At 38.5% G+C, this 24057-nt stretch overlaps 1 protein-coding gene across 3 annotated transcripts in view; it reads left to right on the top strand.

The window, feature by feature from the left end:
* Positions 1 to 24057, top strand: part of STAU2 (staufen double-stranded RNA binding protein 2) — a 168792-nt gene that overhangs the window by 44927 nt on the left and 99808 nt on the right. For all 3 annotated transcript variants that reach the window (XM_063170364.1, XM_063170355.1, XM_063170373.1), the window contains 5 exons: positions 7573 to 7732; positions 11254 to 11361; positions 17379 to 17591; positions 20009 to 20146; positions 23337 to 23468. In XM_063170364.1, the coding sequence (XP_063026434.1) occupies positions 7573 to 7732; positions 11254 to 11361; positions 17379 to 17591; positions 20009 to 20146; positions 23337 to 23468 (751 nt within the window). The remainder of the gene's footprint in view (positions 1 to 7572; positions 7733 to 11253; positions 11362 to 17378; positions 17592 to 20008; positions 20147 to 23336; positions 23469 to 24057) is intronic.

Genomic DNA, 24057 nt, shown 5'->3' with positions numbered 1-24057 from the left:
ATGTTCAGGTTTATATTCAGGTTCCTCAGGTGGTCATGAATCTGACCTTTCCTTACAATAGGGACTTTGGTGGTGTGAGAGAGGTTGCCATTGAAGACTGGCAAAAAAAGTTGTTGAGTACCTCAGCCTTCTCTTCACTTGTTGTTGCCAGTTTTCCAGCACTGTTTTTCAGCAGGGAGCACTTTCTTTGACCTTCCTTTTCTGGTTAACATACTTGTAGATGCCCCTCTTGTTATTCTTTACATCCCTTGCCAGGTTCAGTTCCAGCTTCACTTTGGCCCTCCTCACCCCATCCGGGTACAACTGTGTTTCATCTCTATACTCTTCCCAGGTTACCTGTCCTCGTTTCCATGCCTCTGCATTTGCCACAGCCACACAGATCTCTTGTTTTTCTTGACCAATTTCTTGTTCCTGGGAATTGCTAGCTCTTGTGCTCCATGGAAGACTTCACTAAAGATCTGCCAGCTCTGTTCTGCTCTCTTGTCACTGAGGGCAGTCTCACAAGGGACCCTATTGATTATCTCCTTGAATATATGGAAGTTAGCTTTCCTAAGATTCAGGAGCCTGAGTTTACTCTTTATCTGACCCATATCCCTCAGGACTGGAACTACACCAAGTTCACTGGCCACTGTAGCCCAGGAAGCCTCCAGTCTTGATGTCCCTCATTAGCTTGCTTGCATTGGTGACCAACAGATCCAGTATCACATCCCCTCTGGTAGGGCTGTCTATTACTTGGTTCAGGAATCATAAAGTAGAATCATCAAGGTGGGAAGAAACCTTTAAGATCATCAATTACAATATCAATGCATGACTACCACTCTTATACCACTAAACCCCAACATCCAGTGCCTCTTGAACACCTCCAGGGATGGTCACTCCACCACCTCCCTGGGCAACCTATTCCAATACCTCACCACCCTGATCATGATTTTTTTTTTTCCTAACATCCAATCCCAATTGCCCCTGTCTCAGCTTAAAGCCATTTCCTCTTCTTGAGTCTAAACAAACTCAGCTCCCTTGGCTGTTCCTCATAAGAACACATTTTCTAGACCTTTCATGAACCATGTTGTGCTTCACTGGACATGCTCCAGCTCCTCAAACTGAGGGACCCTAAGCTGAACACAGTACTTGGGGTATGGCCTCACCAATGCTGAGTACAGGGGGGTTCCCTAGTCCTGCTGGCTACACTATTGATACAGATGCCATTGGCCTTCTTGGCCACCTGGACATTCTGCTGGCTCTTATTCAGGCAGCTGTCAACCAGCACTGCCAAGTCCCTTTGTGCTGAGCAGCTCCTCCTGCAGCCTGTAGCACTGCATGAGGTAGTTGTGAGTGCAGGACTCGGCCCTTTGCCTTAGTGAACCTCATGCAGTCATCCTTAGCCCACTGATTGTCTGTGCAGGTCTCTCTGCAGAGCCTTCCTACCCTCCAGCAGAGCCACACCCAGCTGAGTGTCATTGGCAAATTGACTGCACTCAGTCACTACATCCAGATCATCAGTAAAGGGATTAAACAGAGATTAAACAGGACCAGCCCCAAAACTGTGCCTTGGAGAACACCACTAGCAACTGGCTGCCAACTGGATTTAGCTCCATTCACTACAAATCTCTGGGCCCAGCCATCCAGCCAGGTTTTAGCCATCAGAGAGTCCACCCATCCATGCTGCAAGAAGACAGTTTTTCTTGGAGGATGGTGTAGGAAATAGTGTCAAAGGCTTTACTGAAATCCGGGTAGATGACATCCACAGCCTTTCTCTCATCTACTAAGGTGAACCACTTTGTCACAGATGGAGATCAGGCTGGCCAAGCAGGGCTTTCCTTTTGTAAATCCATTTTGGCTGGTCTTGATCCTCTTGTCTTGTATGTACTATGCAATGTCACCCTGGATGATCTCTTTCATAACCTTGCCTGGAACTGAGGTCAGGCTGACAGGCCTGTTGTTCCCCAGATCATCCTTCCAACACTTCTTGTAGATGGGTGTTACATTTGCTAATTTCCAATCAGCTGGAACGTCATCAGTTGACCAGAACTGCTTTTAGATTGGAGAGAGTCTTTTGGAATTCACCAGTTCCTCCATGACTCTGGGGTAGATCCCATCTGTGCCCATAGTCTTGTGGGTGTTTAGTCAGCATAGCAGGTCACTAACCATCTCCTCCTCATCTACAAGGGCTTTACTCAGCTCCCCATCACCAACTGCTAGCTCTGGGGCCTGGATATTCTGAGGACAGCTGGTCTTGATATTAAAGACTGAGGCAAAGAAGGCATTTGGTATCTCTGCCTTTTCCTCATCCCCTGTCACTACTCTCCGCATTTAACAAATGCTGAAGACCTTCCTTTTGCTGGCAATGTATTTATAGAAACTTTTTTTGTTGTCTTAAACTATAGTGGCTAAATCAAGTTCTAGTTGGGCTTTGGTCCTTCCAATTTTCTCCCTAGATGACCTTGCAACATCCTTATAGTCCTCTCAAGTTACCAGATCCTCCTTCTAGGGGTGATATATTCTCTTTTTCACCCTAAATTCTCTGTTTAATCAGGCTGGTGAAGAAGTTATCCTGCATGCATTCCAAAAGTCTCCTGGATTGCCTACAGCTCACCCTGCTACTTTCCCAGCAGATGTCAGGGTGGTTAAAGTCCCCCAGCAGGACAAGAGCCTGTGAGCAAAATCCTTCCTGGAACTAGAGCAACAAGGCTTCATCTATAGGCTCTGCTTGATCAGCCTAGTCTGTAGTAGACACAGTTCAAGAATAATGGACTGTAGCTCTCAAAAGGGGTACTTGGAAAAGAGAGCCTCTTTGTTCCCAGGTGTTGTTGTGGATCTGCTGAAAGAACCAGGAGGTTCACTGTGTGGAGACAAAAGTGACAGAAGTGGATGTTTCCTTCTTCAAACCATAGAACTCACATCTGTAAGAAATGCACGTGGCTAATGGACTGCTTAGGAAAATAGGATATGGCCTGGGAACAGCTGCACGAAGCAACTTGCTCCCCTAGAGAAATTTCAAATGTTTCAGAGAAAATGTTGTTCACAGCAAATGCTCTTTCCTACTCCCCTGCATGGTCTGTGGCTCTCTATCCCTCTGCTCACAAAGCTCACAGCATTCTCCTGATTAAACAGTGCCAGGAGGGCTGCTAGCTTGATTGACTTCTTATGAAAAAGGAGCCAGGCTGAAAAAGTGCAGAGAGTGACCCTTTCAACAGAGCTGGCATCTGAAGAATGACTTTCCCATTCGGTGTTGTAGGTAATATTTTAGTGGCCTTTATCTTGGCCACTGAAATATGGTCCCAGTTCCTCTTCACTTTGCTAATATTATGGAATGGGAATAGGGTAATACTTCCTGTAACACTTGTGTAGTGGGGAAGTAATTGGGTTTACTGGTTCTTTTTTACTTAGTTTAAGAATATGTTGACCATTAGAAATTAGAGAAAACTTCACTGACATTTTAGCATGAGGCTAAATCTAAATAAACTTCCTGATTTCTGCGAGCTGCATCGTGCACTTGCTTTTTTTCCCTTTCTAAGAAGAAGGTAACAATATTTATCAAAAACATTTATGCCACTGAGGAATCCAGAGAAATGCAGGAAATGCAGTATGAACACATAAGTAATACTTTATTTGTCTTTGTGTGTGTGGATTTGATGGCCAAAAAGGAAGAGGCCCCAAGGGCTCCTTAGTATGCAATTAATATTTTGGCTAGAAAAGCAGCAGATTGTTTCAGTATGCTTACATGTTATGACATCATATTCCAGTAAAATTATAATGAACAGAATTTTTGTTTGTCTCTGTGGCAAACCAAAATGAGTTTTCTAATTGTCAGCAGACCTTGGTGATTTATTTAATTATAGTGGCGCCCACTCACACCAACTTAGTTGAGGTCTGTCAGCATTTCTGTTATGAACCCCTATTTTTAGGGGTTTATAACTAGTTGTAAATATTTACTCATTGCTGAAACTTGACATCAAGGTCACATTCATAGAGCAAATATCCTTTTTCAGGTTGACTATTCTAGTGGCATTAGCTAAAAAGTAGATTTTAGATGCTGTGAACTTAAAGGGAATAAAGGGATCCTGCTTTCCAGACCTCTTATTTGAAGAATCTTTTTAAGAATCTCAAAAGTCCAGAACAGCCAGATGAAAATGAACTTGTTTTTATAGGTAATATGTGACTGATTGTGTATTATCTGTTATCACACTTTGTTTTCTTCCAACTGAACGTATCATTTCACATGCCGTTCTGTTGTCTTCTAGTCTTACAATCTTCTGTAATTTGGCTGTGTTGGTCAGCTTATGTTCTGAGGAGTGTGCCAGTATCATCTGAAAATCTCTTTTACATAAGAATTTTCTCCAAGGAAAACCCTAGCATTTGTAGCTGCCATGTAGAATGCAGGAAGATGCATAGTTTCTAAATGAAGATAATTAAAAAACTTTTAGAGACCTAATGAGTCCATATGTGAGGTGTTACTGTTTGAAATCCTGACTATTTCAGTTCTGTAGCTGAACAGAGTGGCAGAGGACTGAGGAGTAGGACAGAGGACTGAGCTGATGAGTAGATGTTCTTATGATGGAAAATATTGTGCTGGTAGATTATTGCAGAATAATCACTAAATTCTGTATAAATATTCCAAAGATTGTTAATGCTTTCACCCCTTTCTGATAACTCATATATAGTATACTAGGAAGGTTTGTTAATGATCAATGGCAGATACAGAACTTTGCCTTTGCATGGGCTTGCTCTTATGTACATCTTTAGGATGCAGAATCATTCATTATTAAAACTCAGTTTAGTTGTCACACTGTACTTGCAGACTGCAACACTATGATTGCTTTTGAGGCTTTTGTAAATACAGTCTCTGTCCTCACTGAAAAGAGCACGGTGTTGTTTCCTTTGACATGCTCCTTGTTGTAGAGAAGCCAGTAGCCTCACAGATTTCATTCATTTTCTGAGGATTTCAGGTGTTCCTTTGCGCTTTCCTGGCAATGCTCATATTATCAGTGCTGTGTTACAACTCTGCTTGAGGCCAAGGAGAGCAAGAAAAATTTAATCAAAACCATGTAAAAGCCTAATCATTCTGGTGATGCCAAAGAGCTGCATGAGGCTCTAGAGCCACAGGCTGAATATCATTTTTCCTTATTATCACATAAATAGCTCCCTAAACACTCTTTAAATGAAAAGGTGGGGAGGGGAGAGGGAAAAAGAGAAGGCTTGTTGTGGGATTTGAGTTTATAAAGTGGATTAAGTTCATGTGCTTTCCTCCTTTGCAGGCAGTGGGGACAAAGGTAGGTCTAGTAACTCAGCAGGAAACAGGAACTTCTGATGGATATTGTATTTTCCCTAAATCTAGGTAGTTGCTAACAGCACTACCTCATTTTTTTTCTCTTTAAAGAGGATTGTGAAGTAATGAGGTGGGACATGCTATCAAGGTGCCTACTGCTTTTGCATGACACAGCTTGTCTTGTGCTAAGCAGCAGCCAACACAGGCAGCCATTTCCAGTCCTGCATCTTCTGGGATGGTGGGAAGATTCCTGGAACTCTTCAAGGAACTTGAGAGTACCTGTTGCTGCAGGGAAAAGAGAACTACAGGAGGCTGTGGCTTCTGGTAAGCTCTAGCAGCTGCCAGTAAGCTTTGTCAGCTGCTCCTGGTCAAAAGCTGCACTGAACTTTCCTTCCAGTCATCTGATTAGAGAGGGTCAAGCACCCTCTCAGCAGGTACTGGGGAAGAACACGTGTAAGTGCAGGGCCCAGAGCACTGCTCCCAGAGAGAGCCAGCAGGCACAGCAGATTGCACAGCAGAAGATGCAGAAGGGAGTTGGAAACTCTGCTGAGGAGGGGGTTGTGCTCAGCAGAGCTGGTGATGCACTACCTGGCGCAGTTCCTAGCACCATCTGGAGCAGCTCTCCTGTTACATCAGAGACCTTGAGTCAGAGCTAGCTCCAGAGCTCTAGCCAGGCTGTAGAGATTGTGGTCTTGTCTGCAGGACGTGTGCTGTGTCTGAGGATTTGTGTTGCCAATAAAGAAGATGCAGGAAGATGTCAACAAACTGCTGACATCACTAGATCAAATAAGTGAGAGATCACTTGGATCCTCTCTAAGACCCTGCAAGTACAAGAGCATGAATTCCCAGCCATACCAAAGGAGGAGCAGGGAGAGTCACTGCTGGTTGGGCTGGGAAACTGGGAGGGAGTCCTGTGATGGCAAGAGATGGAAGCTGGTAATTTTTGGCATTGGCAGGAAGCTTTGCTCCATCTGCAAATCTGCAACAATATCAGTGCCAAGTGTTTGAATTCCATTAGGCATGTAGGAACTTTGTAATAGTGTTCCAGAAAGTGTGGTCTGACACTAGAACAGGTCATCCAGAGATGTTGTGGTATCTTCATCCTTGGAGACCTCCACAATACCTTGGACAAGGCAGTGTAACTTCAGTTCTTGACCATGTTCTGGATGCTGCTTTGGACCAGGTAATCTCCAGAAGCCTTTCCAGCAGGAGTTATATGATTTTATGAAAATGTTACATAAGCAAAAGTATTTCCAGGCCTTAATAATTCTCTGTAAATGTGTTAAACTGTAAACTGTGTTAAACTGTAAACAAGAAAGCAAAGTAAATACCCACTTTTTGCATGTCATAGAGGCAACTTAGCTCACTCCTCCAAGGCCCTATAGCCAGAGGTATATTTGAGCCAGTGTTATGCTTGGTTCTTCCCATATAAATGTAGTTTTAGAGTTAGGCACAAAGTTTAGGGACATTGAGGCCAGAGTGCTTGCTCACACTTGTCAGCTTCTGAAGTGCGCTGCTCTCTGATCAACTTTGCATTTTGTTTTACAAATGGAAAATGGAATGACTGGGTTACATTTATTAATGAAAATACAGAAAGTTGTAATATTAAAAAGTTGCCATCCATGTCCTCAGATGAAAATGGAGAAAGCACACTTTAAAAAGGATCCTTTAAGGGGAATAAGGAAAATAGAGTATTGTGTTTGACTGAATCTGGGTTGAGTCAATCTAGTTTTGTTGTGATGGACCTTGTTTTTGTCCATGCTTTTGAATCCTGGAATCCTGAGGTTTCTTACATTGCTGTAAAATATGAACAAGTTATTTGTCAATTGAGGGTCCATTTCTGCTAGGTATATTCTCTGTCATCTGACTTTGTTGTCCCTTAGAGCTGAGCTGTGATGACAAGTTTCATATGAACAACCTCACAGTCCTTCTTTCTCCATGCTGCTTCTCTGTGGGACAGGAGTTGTCTCCTCGGCAGGGCTTCCACTGGAATTTTGGATTCTCCTTAGGTTTCATCTTCTCAACACTCAAACCAAGAGGAGAGCAGAGCTAGGCTGTTGGGCTGATAAACAGGAGAGCTTGTTGTAGATCTCCACAAATGTAGGTGAGGAGCTGGTTTGCACATAGGAGCTGCTGTCAGAGTTACCAACTGCCTTGCTGAGGAACAGTCCATGCATTTGAGTCCTGGGTCTTATTCTGGGAGAAAAGATAATGTTTTATCCCCAAACACTACTCTATTTTACATAAAATGGATAGGTAAAATGCCTAACTTGTATTGTTGTTTTCTTTTCATGACTTCCTTCCAGGTATCACTGCCCAGTGCCTAAAATTTTCTATGTCCAGTTAACTGTTGGCAACAGTGAGTTTTTTGGTGAAGGAAAGACTCGTCAAGCTGCTAGACATAATGCTGCAATGAAGGCCCTTCAAGCTCTTCAGAATGAGCCTATTCCAGAAAAATTACCTCAGGTCTGTGCTTCAGGAAACCTTTTTTTTTTTTTAAATAACTTGCTTTTTCACTGCTATGTCTTTAAGCAGCATACATTGCTGCTTAAAAATTAAAATGTTGTGTCATATTATCAAAAGTACTGAACAGAAAAATTATTCTCAGAATAATCTTTCTAAATTGAAAGCAAAAATTTAATAACATTTCCCAGTCAAAGAAGCCAAGAACTTGCAAGACCTCTGGGGGTAGCTGAAAACCACTTGGGATACTGTAGGTTCTCAACAGCAGGTGTGTGTTTGAAGGAGACTAAATTGAATTCTCAGTCAAGTAAATCTCTGTGGCTTGGTTATGCTGAGGTTAAGGGGCACTGGTTGCAGGTTAGTCATGAACAACACCTCTGTCACTTCATGGGTTAGAGCTGTAGGTGGCTGGAGAAGGCTGGAGGTAACACTTTGCTGAGATCATGATGGTTAGAGTACAAAGTGTTGCGCTGTGTAGGGCTGAGTGTAGCTCTCCAGAGAACTGGAGACTGGTTGAAATAGAGTTTAAGGGCTGCTTGGTGCCACAGGACACCATGCAGTGCACACAGGACACCATGCAGTGGTGGGGTGTGTTTTCACCATGGGACATGGTCCATCTTAGTAAAATTCTATTTCCTTCAGCAAAACTGGACAGCTTGGTTATCTGTGGAAGATGATTGATTCATTGCTCCTCAAACATCGGGCATGGGTCAGAGCCAGTGCACATCATACCCTGGCTGGCCTCAAATCCATTATGAGCTTGAGCCTCTTTCTTCCTCACTCCCTGACAGTGTGCTGCTGAGGGAGCAAGGACAGACCTGCTGGGACCCATCTAGTAATCCCATTAGTAACTCAGTGAACTTGACTGGAATGGGATCCATGGAACATAGCACAGTAGTTACTTACTTAGTCTATCGATATTTTGGCCTCCATGGCCATCCTTAACTCAGCCTTCTGTGTATTCTTCTTCCATTTCAAACTGTCATTTTTTTCCCTTTTATTAGAAAAATTTAATAAAGGATAAAATCTTTTATCCATATTAAACCACTGAAAAGGAGTATTTCCACCTTAATACCTAATTGGGCAAATGTGTAGAAGAGCATAAGGTGAGCAGAAGCAAGAAGCAATCAGCCAACAGGGCAGGGCTGCTGGTGAATGTGCTCTCACAAAGAGCTATTGTGTGTCTGCCAAAGCACCTCTGCTGTCTCATAGATGTGAGGCTAAGAAAGGCCTTACAATTAAAGTGTCAGTTGTGGGAATGAGGATCAAATTTAAATCCAAAGTGTCTGAGACACTCCTGAACATATTTTATCTTCCTAAGGCTTGAAACTTTATTGCTCAGTACTAATGTCTGAACTTTGATCCTCCCTTTTCTCCACTCACTTTTAGGTTCTCTACTATGTTTGGTGGAAAAAATATGCAGGGAGTTAAATTGTAGGGGCAGAAGGGACAATGAGGGATTTTCTGGACAGATGTTTGTATTGATCATGAAAATTTAAACCATAGTTTCTAGTTTAGACTATACGTATCTGGTTAAACTAGAGTACAGCTAGAAAACCTACACATTCTTGACTTGAAGGCTTGCTGACAGTCCAGTGGGCATTATATCATTTAATGTAAATTATGCCAGTGTTTGATTATTCTCAATTTCAAGGATAATTTGTGAGGTATTTATTTTAGAATTAATTTAGCTTAATTTTCTCTTTAATTGGTGTTTTCTTAAGTTTGCTAAATGTAACCAACAGAAATCAAAAATCTCTCCCACATATATATGTAGAAATTATTCTTAATTATTTTTGAATTTTTTGTAGAACTGATTGTTTTCATAGTGTCAGTGCAAAGTTGTTTTGTTCTAATCGGTAGTTTGTTCTCTGGGCTTTTTTTTGCCATCTTTTTAGATTATCAGTGTCCTTTATAAAGCACAAATTTAATTTAATACAATATCAAGTAATATTCTAACTAAGGTTTTTTACAGAATAGTAGCATCCCATTCTTTATATCCCCATTTTTTTTTTTACTTTTAAATATTGTTCTTTTAACTCTGCTGATCTTTCTCAGTGAAACTAATCAATGCTTTGCTTGTCCTGTAAGTAATGATCTACATTCTTCATTTCAGTGATACTTTAATTTCATTATATGAAATGAGCTAGAGGTCCTACATAATTTCATTGTAACTACCCTTGTTATTTGCACAGCACCTTTTTGTTTTTTTTTCTGGAGGTTCTATAAATTTTATAATATTTTCGTTTGTATTTAGCTCCAGATCAATATCAGGCATGTAAATGGCTTTTTTCAGAATCAAAGTTTTGCAACAATTTCATGAGGCAAAAGGTGTTCCGTGTCTGCCTGCTGTAGCTGAGTGTTGGATTTTTTGCCCTGTGTTATCTTAAAGATTAATATATTAAGAGTTAAAAAAAGGTAGATAAAAGATGGATCAATTTCATTGTAATGTGAAGAACCTAGTGACCTAGTGCTTTTTTAATGTTGTTTTGGAACTGTGGTATCTGGATTTTGTAGCTATGCTGGTGGCTGAAGATTTAGATCAGACTTTATTATGTAAGATGGGAGCTCTGCAGGAATCCACCTAATTCAGCCCAAGCGTCTTTGATGTTTACCTCCACTAATAAAAAATTAGGAACCTGGCCAAGGTTACATGGTTGTTGAGAGATCCCAGTTTGAAGTATTTCAGAGCTTTGCAGTTTGAAAATAGCTGGAAGTGAAGCCTCTGAGAACTGAGGAAATGTGACCTGGGGGACAAACACCAAAGGCAGTAGCTGCAAAAGGCAAAACTCTGACTGATCCTGGTGCTAATGGTTGTGTGAGAAAATTTAGATTTACCTGAAGAGTAAAGCAAAGCTGAATTTTAGGCAGAAAAATGTTTCGCGTGCCTTTTGTTTTTTTTATCTCTTTGCCTCTCTGTTTGTTATGTTCCTATGGATAAATAAATAATGTTCTATGTTGAGCAAGCTGTTCTCTGTCACTACCTTTTCACACTGGTCATAACTCCCAGAGGGAAGTTGATGGAGGGGCCATTAAGCAGCTGGACCTGCTGAGGACACCTGTAACCTGGTGACCCAGTCAGAGTGTGGGGCTGATTGACTGAATTTCTTCTGAGAGAAGTACAGTCTTCTGTACTTGCCAACAAGCACAGAGTTCCTCCTTGCTTAGAAGGGGTACCCACAGAGAGCCTGAGAAATGGGTCAAAGCATCTGTTTGATCCTCCTGTTTGACACAAGTGTGTACTCAGACAACTGTTATCCATGTCATTAATAAGACTAACATCCATAGTTGCTGTCTGTAATTAATTTATAAATTAAGGTGTATATGTTCCTTTGTTATGAAGCACAAGCACAATATATATGGCTTCAGTCAGCAGATGTCTGATAATGGGGTGCTGAGATGGATGTACAAATTTCAGCCTGACAGGAGATCTCAAAAGTCTTTGAGAAATGGCGGGGAGGAGGATATTGTATTTTATTGATCTTCTAAGAATTGTAGTGTGATTATGTATGCATCATTTTCAGAATGGAGAAACAGGAAAAGAATCAGAAGAAGATAAAGATGCAAACAAATCTGAGATCAGCGTAGTGTTTGAAATTGCTTTGAAGCGCAATATACCTGTCACTTTCGAGGTATGTGTTACATTTTTGTCTGTGTTACATATTTATCTTGCTAAGAAAGTATTAAAAAAAGGTGCCACTAAAACTCAACACATAATATTAATATATGAAAAATATGAAATTCAAATTATGGGAATTATACAAAAAAATTTTCAGTGTGTCAGAGTCTTAAGACAATGAATTTTTACTGGTAAAATAGATGCTCTTTCTCTTTAAAAGAGATCTCTATTAGATCTCTTTTAGAGATCTAATATTTGGTTGCAAACAGTTGTATGGCAGAAAGACAGTTAAACCATTTTCTGTACAGAGCTGTGGGATTACAATCTGTAGCCACACTCAATCTGATTTGAAATAATCTTCAAAAGAGTTAGCCAAAGTCTTTACTTTAACTGTTGGCATTCATATGCTAGAAAAGTTCCAATTGAAACATTTCACCTTCAGTGTGCTGTCTTCAGAAAGTCATGAATATCTTGCACTCTGATTCTGTTTCACTTATCTATTTCTACTTAAGCTTTCACAAGTTTTTTTGTTTGTTTCGTATGATTTTATCTATGAACCCACTTCTGACACCTTTGTTTACCTGAAGTAATAAAGAGCATTTGGAATAGCTCCAGTGCTATCAATGAAGCAGCTATGGGAGAGTGAGTGATACTAGCAGGAAGTTTTTCCGATGAGAAAATTCTCACAAAACCTTGTTGTAAAAATCTAGCATTGTTGTGGTAGGATGAACCAGATTTTCAAGCTGTTTTGTTTTTTATTTTATTTTTTTAGTGCAGAAAATGCTAATGTAAGTGGCCTTTTATTATTTTATTTTTCTGCATTTTGTTTTACATTTAAACTGAGTCTGCATGAAAGACTCAGTGGATAATGCTTATACTGGTGATGGTTATTTTAAGTATAGTCATGTATTTGCATGTGAAAAGAATCAAAACCCCTAAGCTGTGGCATGCCTTGCAGTGTGCTATATGCAGTTTACTGACTGTCCCTGAATTGGCCAGTGTCAAATAAGCTATTTGGATCTTAGAAATCAGAGAAATCTCTCAGAAAGTAGGTAAGAAAAACAAAGAATATTATTCATGACTAAGGAATTCCTTGGTATAGCAAAGGCATAGATGCTTCATATACGTGGTCTATGTGATATGGACTAATTAGAACATTAAGAGGATGTAAAATCTAGAGGATAAAACTGGGGTGTCTGGGGCTGTTGGTGTATCAGTTTGCCACTACATGCCAATCACCCAGCTCTTAGCTACGAGCAGTCATAATGGAAACACATGCTTGTGTTTCAAAAAGGAAGCTCGTAATTAATGTCTCAGTTTTCAAACATTATTTTCTACCCTAAACATTTTAAAATATTTGGAATAGTTCCATACCAATCAATGCACTAAGATGTAAGGAGATGTATGGTCACTGGTCACAGAGGAGCTTGGAAGCTGTAAAGAAAAGAGGGATAATGCTTTGAATGTCTTCTTCACTCCTGGTTGAGCTTATTCAAGGGAAGGCATTTGGTAAGGAGAGAGTGAAGGCAGAAATACTTTGTAAGGACAAATCTAATGTGTGACTTGCCAAAGAATGTTAGCAACATTGAAAAAAGACACTCTTTTGCTCTCCTGACAGGTTTTGTGTTATTTCCTGCCTTTAAATCTAAATATAGGTGACATTCTCAAATAGAGTTTTGATTGAACTTGGTTCTGGCTTACTTTTCAATAAAACTGCTAAGCAATTATGGATAATCCCCAGAATCTGTTGTTTCTAATAGGATTTTATTCACTAATGGTCTTGTGTTATTCCAGGCAGGCATCAAAGCTTTTTCTAGCTTTTATTTTGTGCATGGTAGCTATAAAATGATCTGCCTTTTCTTCACCTGACAAAGCTTTAGCCAATGTTCCAACAGTGCTGGATTATGCAACAAAGTAATGACCATAAATATATATTAAGTTCCATGTAAACATGTCCTTAGAATAGCATGAGGGGTGAACAGTCCTTTTGTGTAATGTGGCTAGTTTTAATTGTCTAGGAACTTTAGGATGATTTTAACAAACTTTCTGTCTGTTAATTTGTTATATAAAAACATTCAGTTGTAACAAGGAAAAGCTTTACTCCATACTTGTCACTGGTGCATTATTAGCTAACTTTGATTCATCAGCTTTTTAGTCAAAATGCAACTGCTCTAAGGCATTTGTGGGGTTCCCAATGAACAGTTTTAAAGGATGATTACAAAAGTGATTGCTGTAGGAATTGTTAGAGTAGCTGTAGAATGGTCAATTCGCTTCTTACTTCTGCCTTGACAGCAGGCTAAAATCTTGCACTTTTTTTGTTTCAATAGATATGTTTTTTATTTCTTATTTGTCGGTAAGGAATAGATGAGCCTAGAAAGCATAACTGAGGTCAACAGCTTCAGATATTAGAAAACATTGGGGTATTTCAGATTGCCATTTTATTTTCAGTATTTTTCTTTGTATTGTAGTGTTATTTCTTTAGAATAGCAAATATAATCATGTTTTTTTCATTCTCAAAATCAGAAGTGAAGGCATAGAGTGCCTAAACAGGCAAATTTTCTGCCCCTCCATCCCTGTCCATTGTTCTGCTGGAAAGTGTTCTTAAGTCCCAGTCTTACCACAGTAAGATTCTGCAGAGAATCATCAGAGATTCTGCATTTTGAACCAGGGACAGGCCAAATTGCAGACTCTGGGAGAATAGTTCTCAGCAGGAAGTTTCACACCTATCTGGCTTCTGGTGTCCTGGGGATTAAAGCTTTGGATGACTGACTACTGAGTAACTACTGAGTAACTCTCACTTGGGTTTTGCAGAATGGTCACCCTTCTCACGGCAGGTTTTACACTTTGACATTCAGACTCTGCCTTTTTTCTTGGTTTTTTTTTTTTAGTTTTTTTTTTTTTTTTATTTTTTTCTTTTTGTTTTTTCCTTTGTAACTGGGAAAATCTGGTGTGTCTGCCTGCACAAGGCAAATATGGAAATATTTCAAATATGGAAATACATTGATATTTTAATATCTTATAAATAATCCTGTATTCATAGATGTAGGTGACATGGGTTTTTTGATCTGATTTCTGTCTCCTCTAGTTTTGGAGGGAGTTCAATGTCCATTTAATCTTGCCCTAATCTTTTGAATTTTCTACCTGGCATCTTATTAATAATTAAAGCAGTGTTACTCTTTCACTGTAATGATACTTCTGTTTTTCATTTGTCAGCATGATTCATTAAGTTGAGCCAAATTCATTCTTGATGTAACTTGACCTTAGATGTGTTTTGGCCCCATGTGTTTTCTCTTGCTGTAATTATTCTTTAAATCCATGGAACAGAAAAAGAAAAGTGTATTGAACTGTCACCCTTAATCAAATTCTCAGCTTTAAATTAGCCATGATTAGGTCCACAGGTCGTATCTTTCAACTGAGGAAATAGTTTAATGTCCTAGTGTGTATAGTGTTCTTAGATAGCAAAGGTTGAATTTCTTTTTAGTGTTTTCTGTCCCAAGACTCATAGCACAACTGTTTGAAATCATATGGAGTAAAAAGATCTGAAATCTGGAGTTAACCAAAAATGTTGTTAGGTAAATATTTTTTTTGCTTAATTATCAAATTTAGATGTTTAGCTTGATCCAGATCCCATCTGAATCCTATGGGGTTCATTCCATTGACAGCGCAGAATTTTTTCCATTTACACACTAAGAAACAGTTTTTAATGTTTTCCAGTCAATTATTTACCTTGTGTCACATACTTAAAAGATGAAAAACACACCAGAATGCATTAGTTTTTTATTAAGAAATATGTTTTTGTGTATATGAAAATATAATCTGGCTTTGTATTAACATTCTTTCTCTCATATATATATATATTTTTTTGTGTGTGTGTGTGCATCTATATACATATGAGAAAACTTATATAAACTAATATTTTAGGAACTCAGCAATTATATTTCTTAACCAAGTTATTTTTTCCTTTTTCATCTGGTCAGTATAGACATTCCTGTATATTTTATTAATACATTATATTGCATGTAAAGACAAACACCTATATAACAGTATTAGTAGAACCACAGAAAGATTAAGGACCTTAGTAAGGTTAATTTAGCTATGTTTTACAGCAAGCATGTTGTAATACTTGTATAACAAAGTACAGGGATGGTTTGAGGTGCTGTGAAATCGGGTGGGAATGCTGCAGTGTGATGAAGGTGCTCAGCATGGACACGATGCCTGACTGTGTCTGAGAGCAGGAGATGCTGGCACTGGGCTCATCCCAGCTCCTGCTGGCACTGCAGCATCCTGGGGCTCAGCAGGGCTCAGTGCATTGAGAGCACTGCTGCCTTCTCATGTGGTCAAGCTTAAGTGGGCAACTTCAAAGTGAGGCAGTGTTGAAAACACTTCTGAAATGAATACCTGGAATCTTAGAGCGGGAACACTCCTGGATTACAACAGAAAAATCCCATTCTGGCATAGATGTCATCTTATTCTGGGAAAATGTGACTAAGTTGTCTGTTAATTTTAATTTTGTGTCTTTTAATTGATATATGCTGCAGTAATTGTATTTGCTGGGTGAAGTTGCCACAAAAGAGAACTTAAAAAATAAATACAAGCCTAAGGAGACCTCATTACACTGCAACAGCAAAACTAAATAATGCAAGGGACATGACCTTGATAAAAAGAACTTTAATACAAAACATGTTGTAGTAATGTTAAAATTGAAGGTTTGAGCACATTAAAACTATAGTTATTACACCAAGAAGGCCCTGGTACCTTTACCTCAGTTCCCATTCCCCTCCCTCCTCAACCTAAAGAGACATTACTCTTCTTCAACAAATGGTTTGATATAATTCCATCAAGTGAAAAAAAATTTGTATTGATATTGATTTTGAAGATATTATAAAGAGTTGCCTGTCAGATACTCTAATGTCTCCTTATACATATTACCTATAACAAAGATTAAATTAGGTAGCTGCTTCCGCCCATCAAACAAAATAACTGAACCTTTTCCCAAATGAGGTCTCTTAATTCCTGATAGACATTGTCCAGACCAGTAAATGGTGTGTGCATACACAAAGAGATGGATGGCTATCCTAGCACTTGCAGTGCTCTGATTTGGGGAGGAATACATCCTAGCATCAGCCTTCTGAAAGGAGATGTGTGTGTGTATGGATATATGTATGTATGTATGTATGTATGTATGTAAAACTGAAGACAGAAAAACACCTAAAAGAAGGTACAGAATTCAGTACCTGATTTCTTTCCATATTAATATAACTTCTTGTAGTGAAGTATTTCAAATGGGTTTTCTCACTTTGTTATACTAAATGTGTTTGGAAGGGAATAAATGAATTTTTTTTCAGAAATTTTTGGCTTTTGTGTGAGTTATGGTGGCTCTTCTGTTAATTCTTTTCAGTACTGTTGGGGGGGACAGCTGAGAGTCATGGGAGCAAGAATGTGTCAGTCTTTCAAATGTGTGGGATATTGCTCTGAGCTGTGTACTCTGGCAAGGCAAGAGTTGAGAGCAGGCATCCAGACTGCACTTATTGAGACTGAAGTTTGGGACTATGAACATCCAATGGTTTGATGAGAATTTAAAAAAAAGTACAAACAGGTTGAGGTAATGCCAAATTAATATAGTTTTGAATATGTTTTGTATAAAGAAATAGTCAAAGCCTGGTAGATCTTCATGGATTTAATTGCTTTAGTATGTGAAGCACCTTGCAAAGAAAAAACCTCTCAGCCTTGGTCTAAATATGCAGAATTGTTGTATATAGTGTTATTCTATAAATCTTTAAAAATGTAGGTCTACTCTTACTTTCTGTGAAACACTGAATATGATGGTTAGATTTGCTTTATCCAACCAGTCTTAATTTTCTGTCCTCAAACCTCATACTGTCATTAATACTTGTCCAAATTCTGTGGAAACAATCTAATGCCTTCAGTTAGCAGGAAAACTGTACTAATAATAAGTTCATTGCAAAGATAACAAACATTAGGTTATCTTCTTGTAGGGTGCTTTGACTCAGTGTTACTTTCTTTTAAAAGGTGATTAAAGAAAGTGGACCTCCTCACATGAAGAGCTTTGTTACGCGAGTTACAGTAGGAGAATTCACTGCAGAAGGAGAAGGCAACAGTAAGAAACTCTCAAAGAAACGTGCTGCAATGGCTGTACTACAAGAACTTAAGAAACTTCCTCCTCTTCCTGTGATTGAAAAGCCAAAACTTTACTTTAAAAAGCGTCCAAAAACAATATTGAAGGTATGTGTCCACCTTTGAGACAATTAAGAATGTTTGCTCAGAAAGTAACAGTCAGATTTAAAATCAAGAAAGGCTTATTTGTTATTTTCTGTCAATGTTGTTACAGTTGCTTGCTACTGTCAATATTGTTACTTGTTTGCTTGTGCTGATATGCCTGGGCTTTTTTTAAATCCTGAGAATGCTGTGGGATCCTCAAACAGAATGGCTTGTAAATAGCTCACATCACTGAGGTCTTCAAGGGTTTGGTTCAGGTCCAGTGGAGGATCAAGCCCTCCAAGCAGCTCTGTCCAGCCATCTGACGTTTTAGCATCACCTCCTCAGAGAATCCCTTCTAGCATGTCGTGGTTCCCTCCCTGGGCTCTCTCTGCTCCCCAGTTTGAAGAGGGAGAGAGATATGTGAAAAATTAAATTAATGAAGCTCTACTTTAGTGCTTCAATACTTTACTAAAAGTTTGGCCATTAGAAATCTGTACTCAGGATACAAAGTGCAGAGTTCTGAAAGAGCAGCCACCAGAAAACCACTTAAAAATAAGCAAGTAGTTAGGAGAGTGCAAAACTGAATTTGGAAAATGTACAAAAGACTTATTTGTCACCTTCCTCTTTCCATTTGCCTTCAATACAGAATAAGTGATTTTTCAGGAAAACCTAGATTAATTAGATGCCTGTCTCCTACTAAAATCCTGCAGATCTAATTCTCAGAAACTTATATGAAAAAGTAGGCAGGAAAATGATTTAATAGAAAACCATCAGCATTAATGCAGCTTTAAAGCTGGAAGATTGGAAAAGTCTTTTGGCTTTGGCATTCACCAAACATCTTGGAAAGTTTTTCTCAAGAAAGAGGCTAAGGGTATAACAATGAAAAGATTTCTTATATTACCATATACCATTTGCCATTACGAACTTAAATTTAATTGTACACAGTTGGCCTTGTTAGAAAGGGACATTAATTGTCAAAATAAGCTGAATATGTAGATGGTTTTTATTTTTTGAATATCCAAACTTCTGAAATGCTTTCAATGTGCCCATTTCTTTCAATTTAACTTGCATGTGTTTTGAGCATCAAAAAAAGTGGCAACAAAAACTTCTTTTTATTTGCATATATATTTATGAGGCTGTATCTTATGGCCTGCTCTTTATTTAGCCTGCTCTGCATTTTGTCTCTGCCTGGCTTCTTGCCCACACAGCTGCCCTTGTGTATGACATTGTCTTAGCTCTTTCACCTACATCTTCTCTAACTACTTCAGCAGTTACACTATGTAGGATTTGTTGCACAGATTTCTAAATATAATATCCCTCTCTGGTCTTTGCTGATCATTTCTTCAGTTTCCTGAACACTTGTTTGTTATTTGAGAAGCTCAAGCAAGCATGAGTGCTCATCTTCTCTTAGCCTGCAAATGGTTTCATAAAAGGGAAATAGCTTCATAACATAATAACAATTTTACATTCAAATGCCATTAACATTTGCAAGTGCATTCTTTATGTTATCCCATATAAATCAGTTACTTATGACTTCAGATAAATTTTTGTGGGTCTTAATTTCTTCTTAAGATCTACCAACAAATACTTTCGTAGCTATGTGCTTTGAAAGAGCATTTGCTGTGTGAGCAATAATTCATTAAAAGAATTTCAGAGCAGAGTTTTCAAGGACTGTAGTTTTTCCTCTGTCTATGTAATCTTGGACAGACCACTGTTAGTCCTTATGTTTCCCTGGCATGAGATCAATTCCCCCACCAACCATACTTTTGGACATGTTGTTGTGAGGATTATTGCCTGTTAAGCATTTGAAATACTTTATGGGTGGTTCATCATAAGCAACAATTCAAGGGTAAATTCATATGACACACAGAGTAAACCCTCTGCACCTTTAGTTGCAAGGTGCAACTTGCAACTAAATTTGGAACTAAACTTGCAACTAGGATCGAAGGCCTGGAGTGATTAGAAGGAAAGCAGGAAGGCTGGAAGAGGAAGCATTTTTATGTATGGCAAATGGTTTTTGTCCCTGTGTAAATCCCACCCCTTCTCAGTGTAGTGCATGTTCCAGCATTGTGGCCAGCTATTTTAAGGGGTTAGGGGGAAGGGTCCTAGAAACAGGGCAGTAAGATATAACTGACTAATGAATCTGCTAATTTTTATCCATCCTTATGAGGACCTCCACAGACAGGAGAGGGTTTTTGTAGCTTGCAGATGCAAGGTATACACATACCTGCAACAGAGGCAGACAATTTCTTTCCACAGCTTTGAGCCTGAGGATTCTTGTCTTTTGTCTCATGATCAGAAAATGGAAAGTAAGTTACTTCTTCTTCTCTCCGAGGGTGTATTACAAAAGAGAGAATCCTAGTAAATGTTATTGAAGCAGTGTAGTAGTTATAGGGATATATATACTGAAATAATGGTTCTTTCCTTTAATCCTGGTTTAGACTGGACCAGAATATGGTCAAGGAATGAATCCCATCAGTCGTTTGGCTCAGATCCAGCAGGCCAAAAAGGAGAAGGAGCCGGAGTATGTTCTTCTTTCAGAGAGAGGAATGCCTCGCCGTCGGGAATTTGTTATGCAGGTATCCTTTGTGTCATGTTAGAGATAATGGCCTTGCTAAGTATTTTACTCAAACTCAAACAAAATGGTGGCATAACATGAAGTGGAACTCCTTCTGTTTAGCTTTTTGCCTTGCTGTCACATATACAGGAATCATATGAAATACAGAAAGCCCATCTAAACTTTCTTCTTCCTCTTAGTGAAACAAATGGCAATTGAATTATGTGCCCTCTAGAGGCTTTTCATGTGTTTTGCATTATTTTACACTCCTTTTTTTATTTCACCTGATTGTTATTGTCTTTATTCCTAATGGTTCATGATTTATTTACTTTTACTTGTTTTTTTGGAAAAAAATAAAATTGGGCTGGTGTTGATCCGAGAATTCCAGCAATACATAGTATTCTGAAATATGGACATTAGTATCTCCATATTATCGGGCATTTTGGCTTTATAAAATAGTGATGTAAATTTTTTCAGCTTGCCAGTTTCTTTGTGACTTTGTTATCTCTGAAATACAACAAAAAAAGCCAACCACATGTTTTAGACTGTCCTGTGACTGGACCTAATACTGAAACAGTAGATCATTAAAATTCCTTTCAAATTTAAATTAAGAACATGTACAAAAAATTGGCATAACTGTGATATTTTGTTAGATAACACAACAGCAGGTTGAGAAAGATTAGAATCAGGACAGGATTCTGTATTCTTGTGTTTTCAGTCAAGGGTAATTTTGTGCCGGAACAACTCAGAACAGCACCTCAGCATGTTTTGACTTCTTGTCTACCAACCACACCAAAATGTCACTTCTGATCACAAGCAAAATCTATGACGTTCCAGCACCTCCTTCTCCAGAAAATTAGTTATGTTTTCAATTCAATCTCTTAAGTCCTTCCTTCATATCTATGAAGATAAGCTAGTGATCTTAATTTTCTTGAGCCTAAGTGGTCTTTCTTGGTAATTTATTATTTCTCTCTCTGAAAGAAAAAAAACATATTGTGTTCTTTTGTGTTGCAGAATCTTTTTTTGAATATAAACTTGGATTTCTAACATTTTATGAGATCTGAAAGTATTTGAAAAAGAGTGATTCTGTCACAGAAAATCTCATTTCCCATGCTTAGACCCCCATGGGACTGTCCATAGTTGGTAGTGGCTGCATGAGGCCAGAACAGTGTAACACAGTATTAGAAAGACAGGCTGGAAGTTAAGTTTTCTGTTGGAGGAGTGTCAATAATGGCAAAGTCTTCGGTTTGTATGAAAAAGGAATTGTAAAAGCAGTGAATATGTAGAAGATTCCTGTATCTAAGAAGATTGTGAAAGAAAGAGTTAAAGAAATTTCACAGAGCAGTTGCTTTGTTACACATACTTTTAAACTCCATTTTCACCCTTTTGTAATATCTTCACACTAAAATTATTCTACTATTTATCCCACCTTCAGGAAATCTCAGTGGATTCATTATGACATGCAGAAAACCTTATCAGAATAAAATACCTTTGTATAAACTACTTAAACCATGTTTTCATTTAATTTAATTGAATGTGGAAGTAAAATATCCAGAGATAATATGTTCATTTTTATCTGTCACACAAAGAGCAAGTTTAGATGTGATGAAATGGATCCAATTACTTTTCCTGGCTACTAGATAAACAGAGGAAAACCTCTGATGACATTAGTTGGTGTTCTGTTCCCAAAGTTAATTTCAGAAAGCTCTTTCTCTTTGTAGTCAGGCCTTTAATCCTTGATAGAGGTTATAATAATAGCTAAACCAGTTTTACAGGTCTGAGAAATAGCAACACATTGATTTATTGTGAACTGTGTTATAAATTATCTTTTTGTCTTGTCCCATTAAAGTCCCTCAATTTTATTGCATAGAAACTTGTAGCAGATTGGCTATTTTCTCATTGTTATTGTGAACTGCATAGAAGATAAGGTTTCAAGATTATTAATATTTTTGGCATAGGTAGACAAATTGTTTTGCTTAATGATGTATATATATGTACTTTGAAAGGATATCCATGATTATTATTTATTTACATTCTCTTCTTAATATTTAGAATTAGGAGTATTGAAATAAATAAGAGTTTAAACTTTTAGGAAAATACATATATTATTAATTAAGGAAAGTGAAGAATTACTGAATGGCATAAGCTACTAAATTACATAAACTACTAAATATAATTTATTCTTTATTTAGCATTTGTATGCCTTTTTTAAACCATTTTTTTAAAGCTCCTTGAAAACTGTTTCTGGTCTTTGACCTCTGGATTTTGGGTTTTTTTTGTTCAGACCATCTTGATGATTTTATTATTTTTATTTGATTTTGCTTTCCTTTTTTGACATGGTTTTGAAACTGCGCAGTATTTTGAGACACAATTTGGCAAATCGAAGGGCTTAATGGACTGAGCAAAATACACCCATCAAAGAGCTATGAATGAGGAGCAGTGAGAGTGCTCATGTCACAAACCAGACACATACAGCACCAAGACTTTTAAGAATGGTACCAAAGCCAAGGATTAAGTTGGAGCCACACATTTTGTGGATATCCATTACCTACAGTTTGTCCTTATTTTGGGGTTTTAATTTCTCCTAGTGTTATGAAAGGCATCATGTTTGTCAGAAACCCTTTGTACTGTACAGACCACAGGTGCACTGAGGAGCCTTCTTTGCAAGGACTGTTTGGCTCAAAGCTTGTCAGGTGTAAGCAGTCCCAGCCCCTTGTTCCTTGCAGTGCAACAAAGTGGGAGGAAGGCAAATATGATTTTCTTCCTTCTTTAGAAGCCACTCTCATTAAATCTCAAGTCTGCTTGCCTGTCCATTGTTCTGCATACTGTCCTGATGATGCTGGGGAGCTGCTGCAGGCAGCACTGCTTCCCACAAGGAGGAGGAAGTTCACATCCTGGGGCAATTCCAGTGTTAACAGAGAGGGGGAGAGGAAGAATGGGGGCGACACAGAGGCTGGTGGAAGAGAGAGGCAACTGTGTGTGCACTGAGATGCAGAAAAATGTAGCTCTTGGGTATGGGTTTGGTGATCTGAAAATCTAAACAAGCCCTTCTAAGTGAATACTGTGGTCCCCTTTTGCACTGCTGTATCTTTTTCAAGATTGCATCTTCCTCAAAAGAGCTGACAGCTGTTGATAGATCAGCAAGAGTATTATATGATGATATTAAGGAGTCTTGCATTTGTCATTGTTATGATCAATTTTTTCTTTTTAAGGTAAAAGTAGGCAATGACATTACTACTGGAACAGGCCCAAACAAGAAAATAGCTAAAAGAAATGCAGCAGAAGCAATGTTGCTACAGCTGGGATACAAAGCCTCTACTCCTCTTCAAGACCAGACAGAAAAGGTGAGAACCAATTGTTGTGATGCCCACAATTATCCTTGTCTAGGTTTTTAAGCTGTATCAGCTAATCACTTAATAAAACTGGAAGCTTAAGCTTGTGCAAACCCTGTTTTAGGGAGTTGCTTGTCACAGATTAGCCTTTGTTTAGCTACAGCTCAACAGCTACCCTTAGTATTAAGTGCAGCCTCTGCTCCTGTGAGAGTAATGAGGAACAGAGTTCCATAGAATAGTGTGTGTGCAAAAGTGTTCATGTGTCCATGCACCTATTTCTGCTTGCAAGTCAGGATGAATGTACCTCTTGCCTTTATTCCATTTTGGGCATTCATGAGAGCCCAAAGGAACAGAAAGGAACAACGTTAGTAATTTTCATATATGAAGTAGTAATCAATGTTTATCTTCCCATTGCATGTGCACTAACAGCATTACAGAAAAATAATGGCCTTTTCACATTTGATGACTGATAAAGAAAATGTGTGTCACTTTTTTTAATGAAGAAGGAATTGCATTTTAAAACCATATGTGTTGCAAGTATGTATTTCCATATTAGCTATCTGTAACTCAGCACTCCTCTCCTGTCTTGAATTTATTGATT

The sequence above is a fragment of the Melospiza melodia genome, chromosome 1 (genome assembly GCF_035770615.1).
Source record: "Melospiza melodia melodia isolate bMelMel2 chromosome 1, bMelMel2.pri, whole genome shotgun sequence".
Taxonomy (NCBI): domain Eukaryota; kingdom Metazoa; phylum Chordata; class Aves; order Passeriformes; family Passerellidae; genus Melospiza; species Melospiza melodia.
The sequence above is the reverse complement of the archived record's forward strand: the minus strand, read 5'-3'. Positions and strand labels throughout refer to the sequence as shown.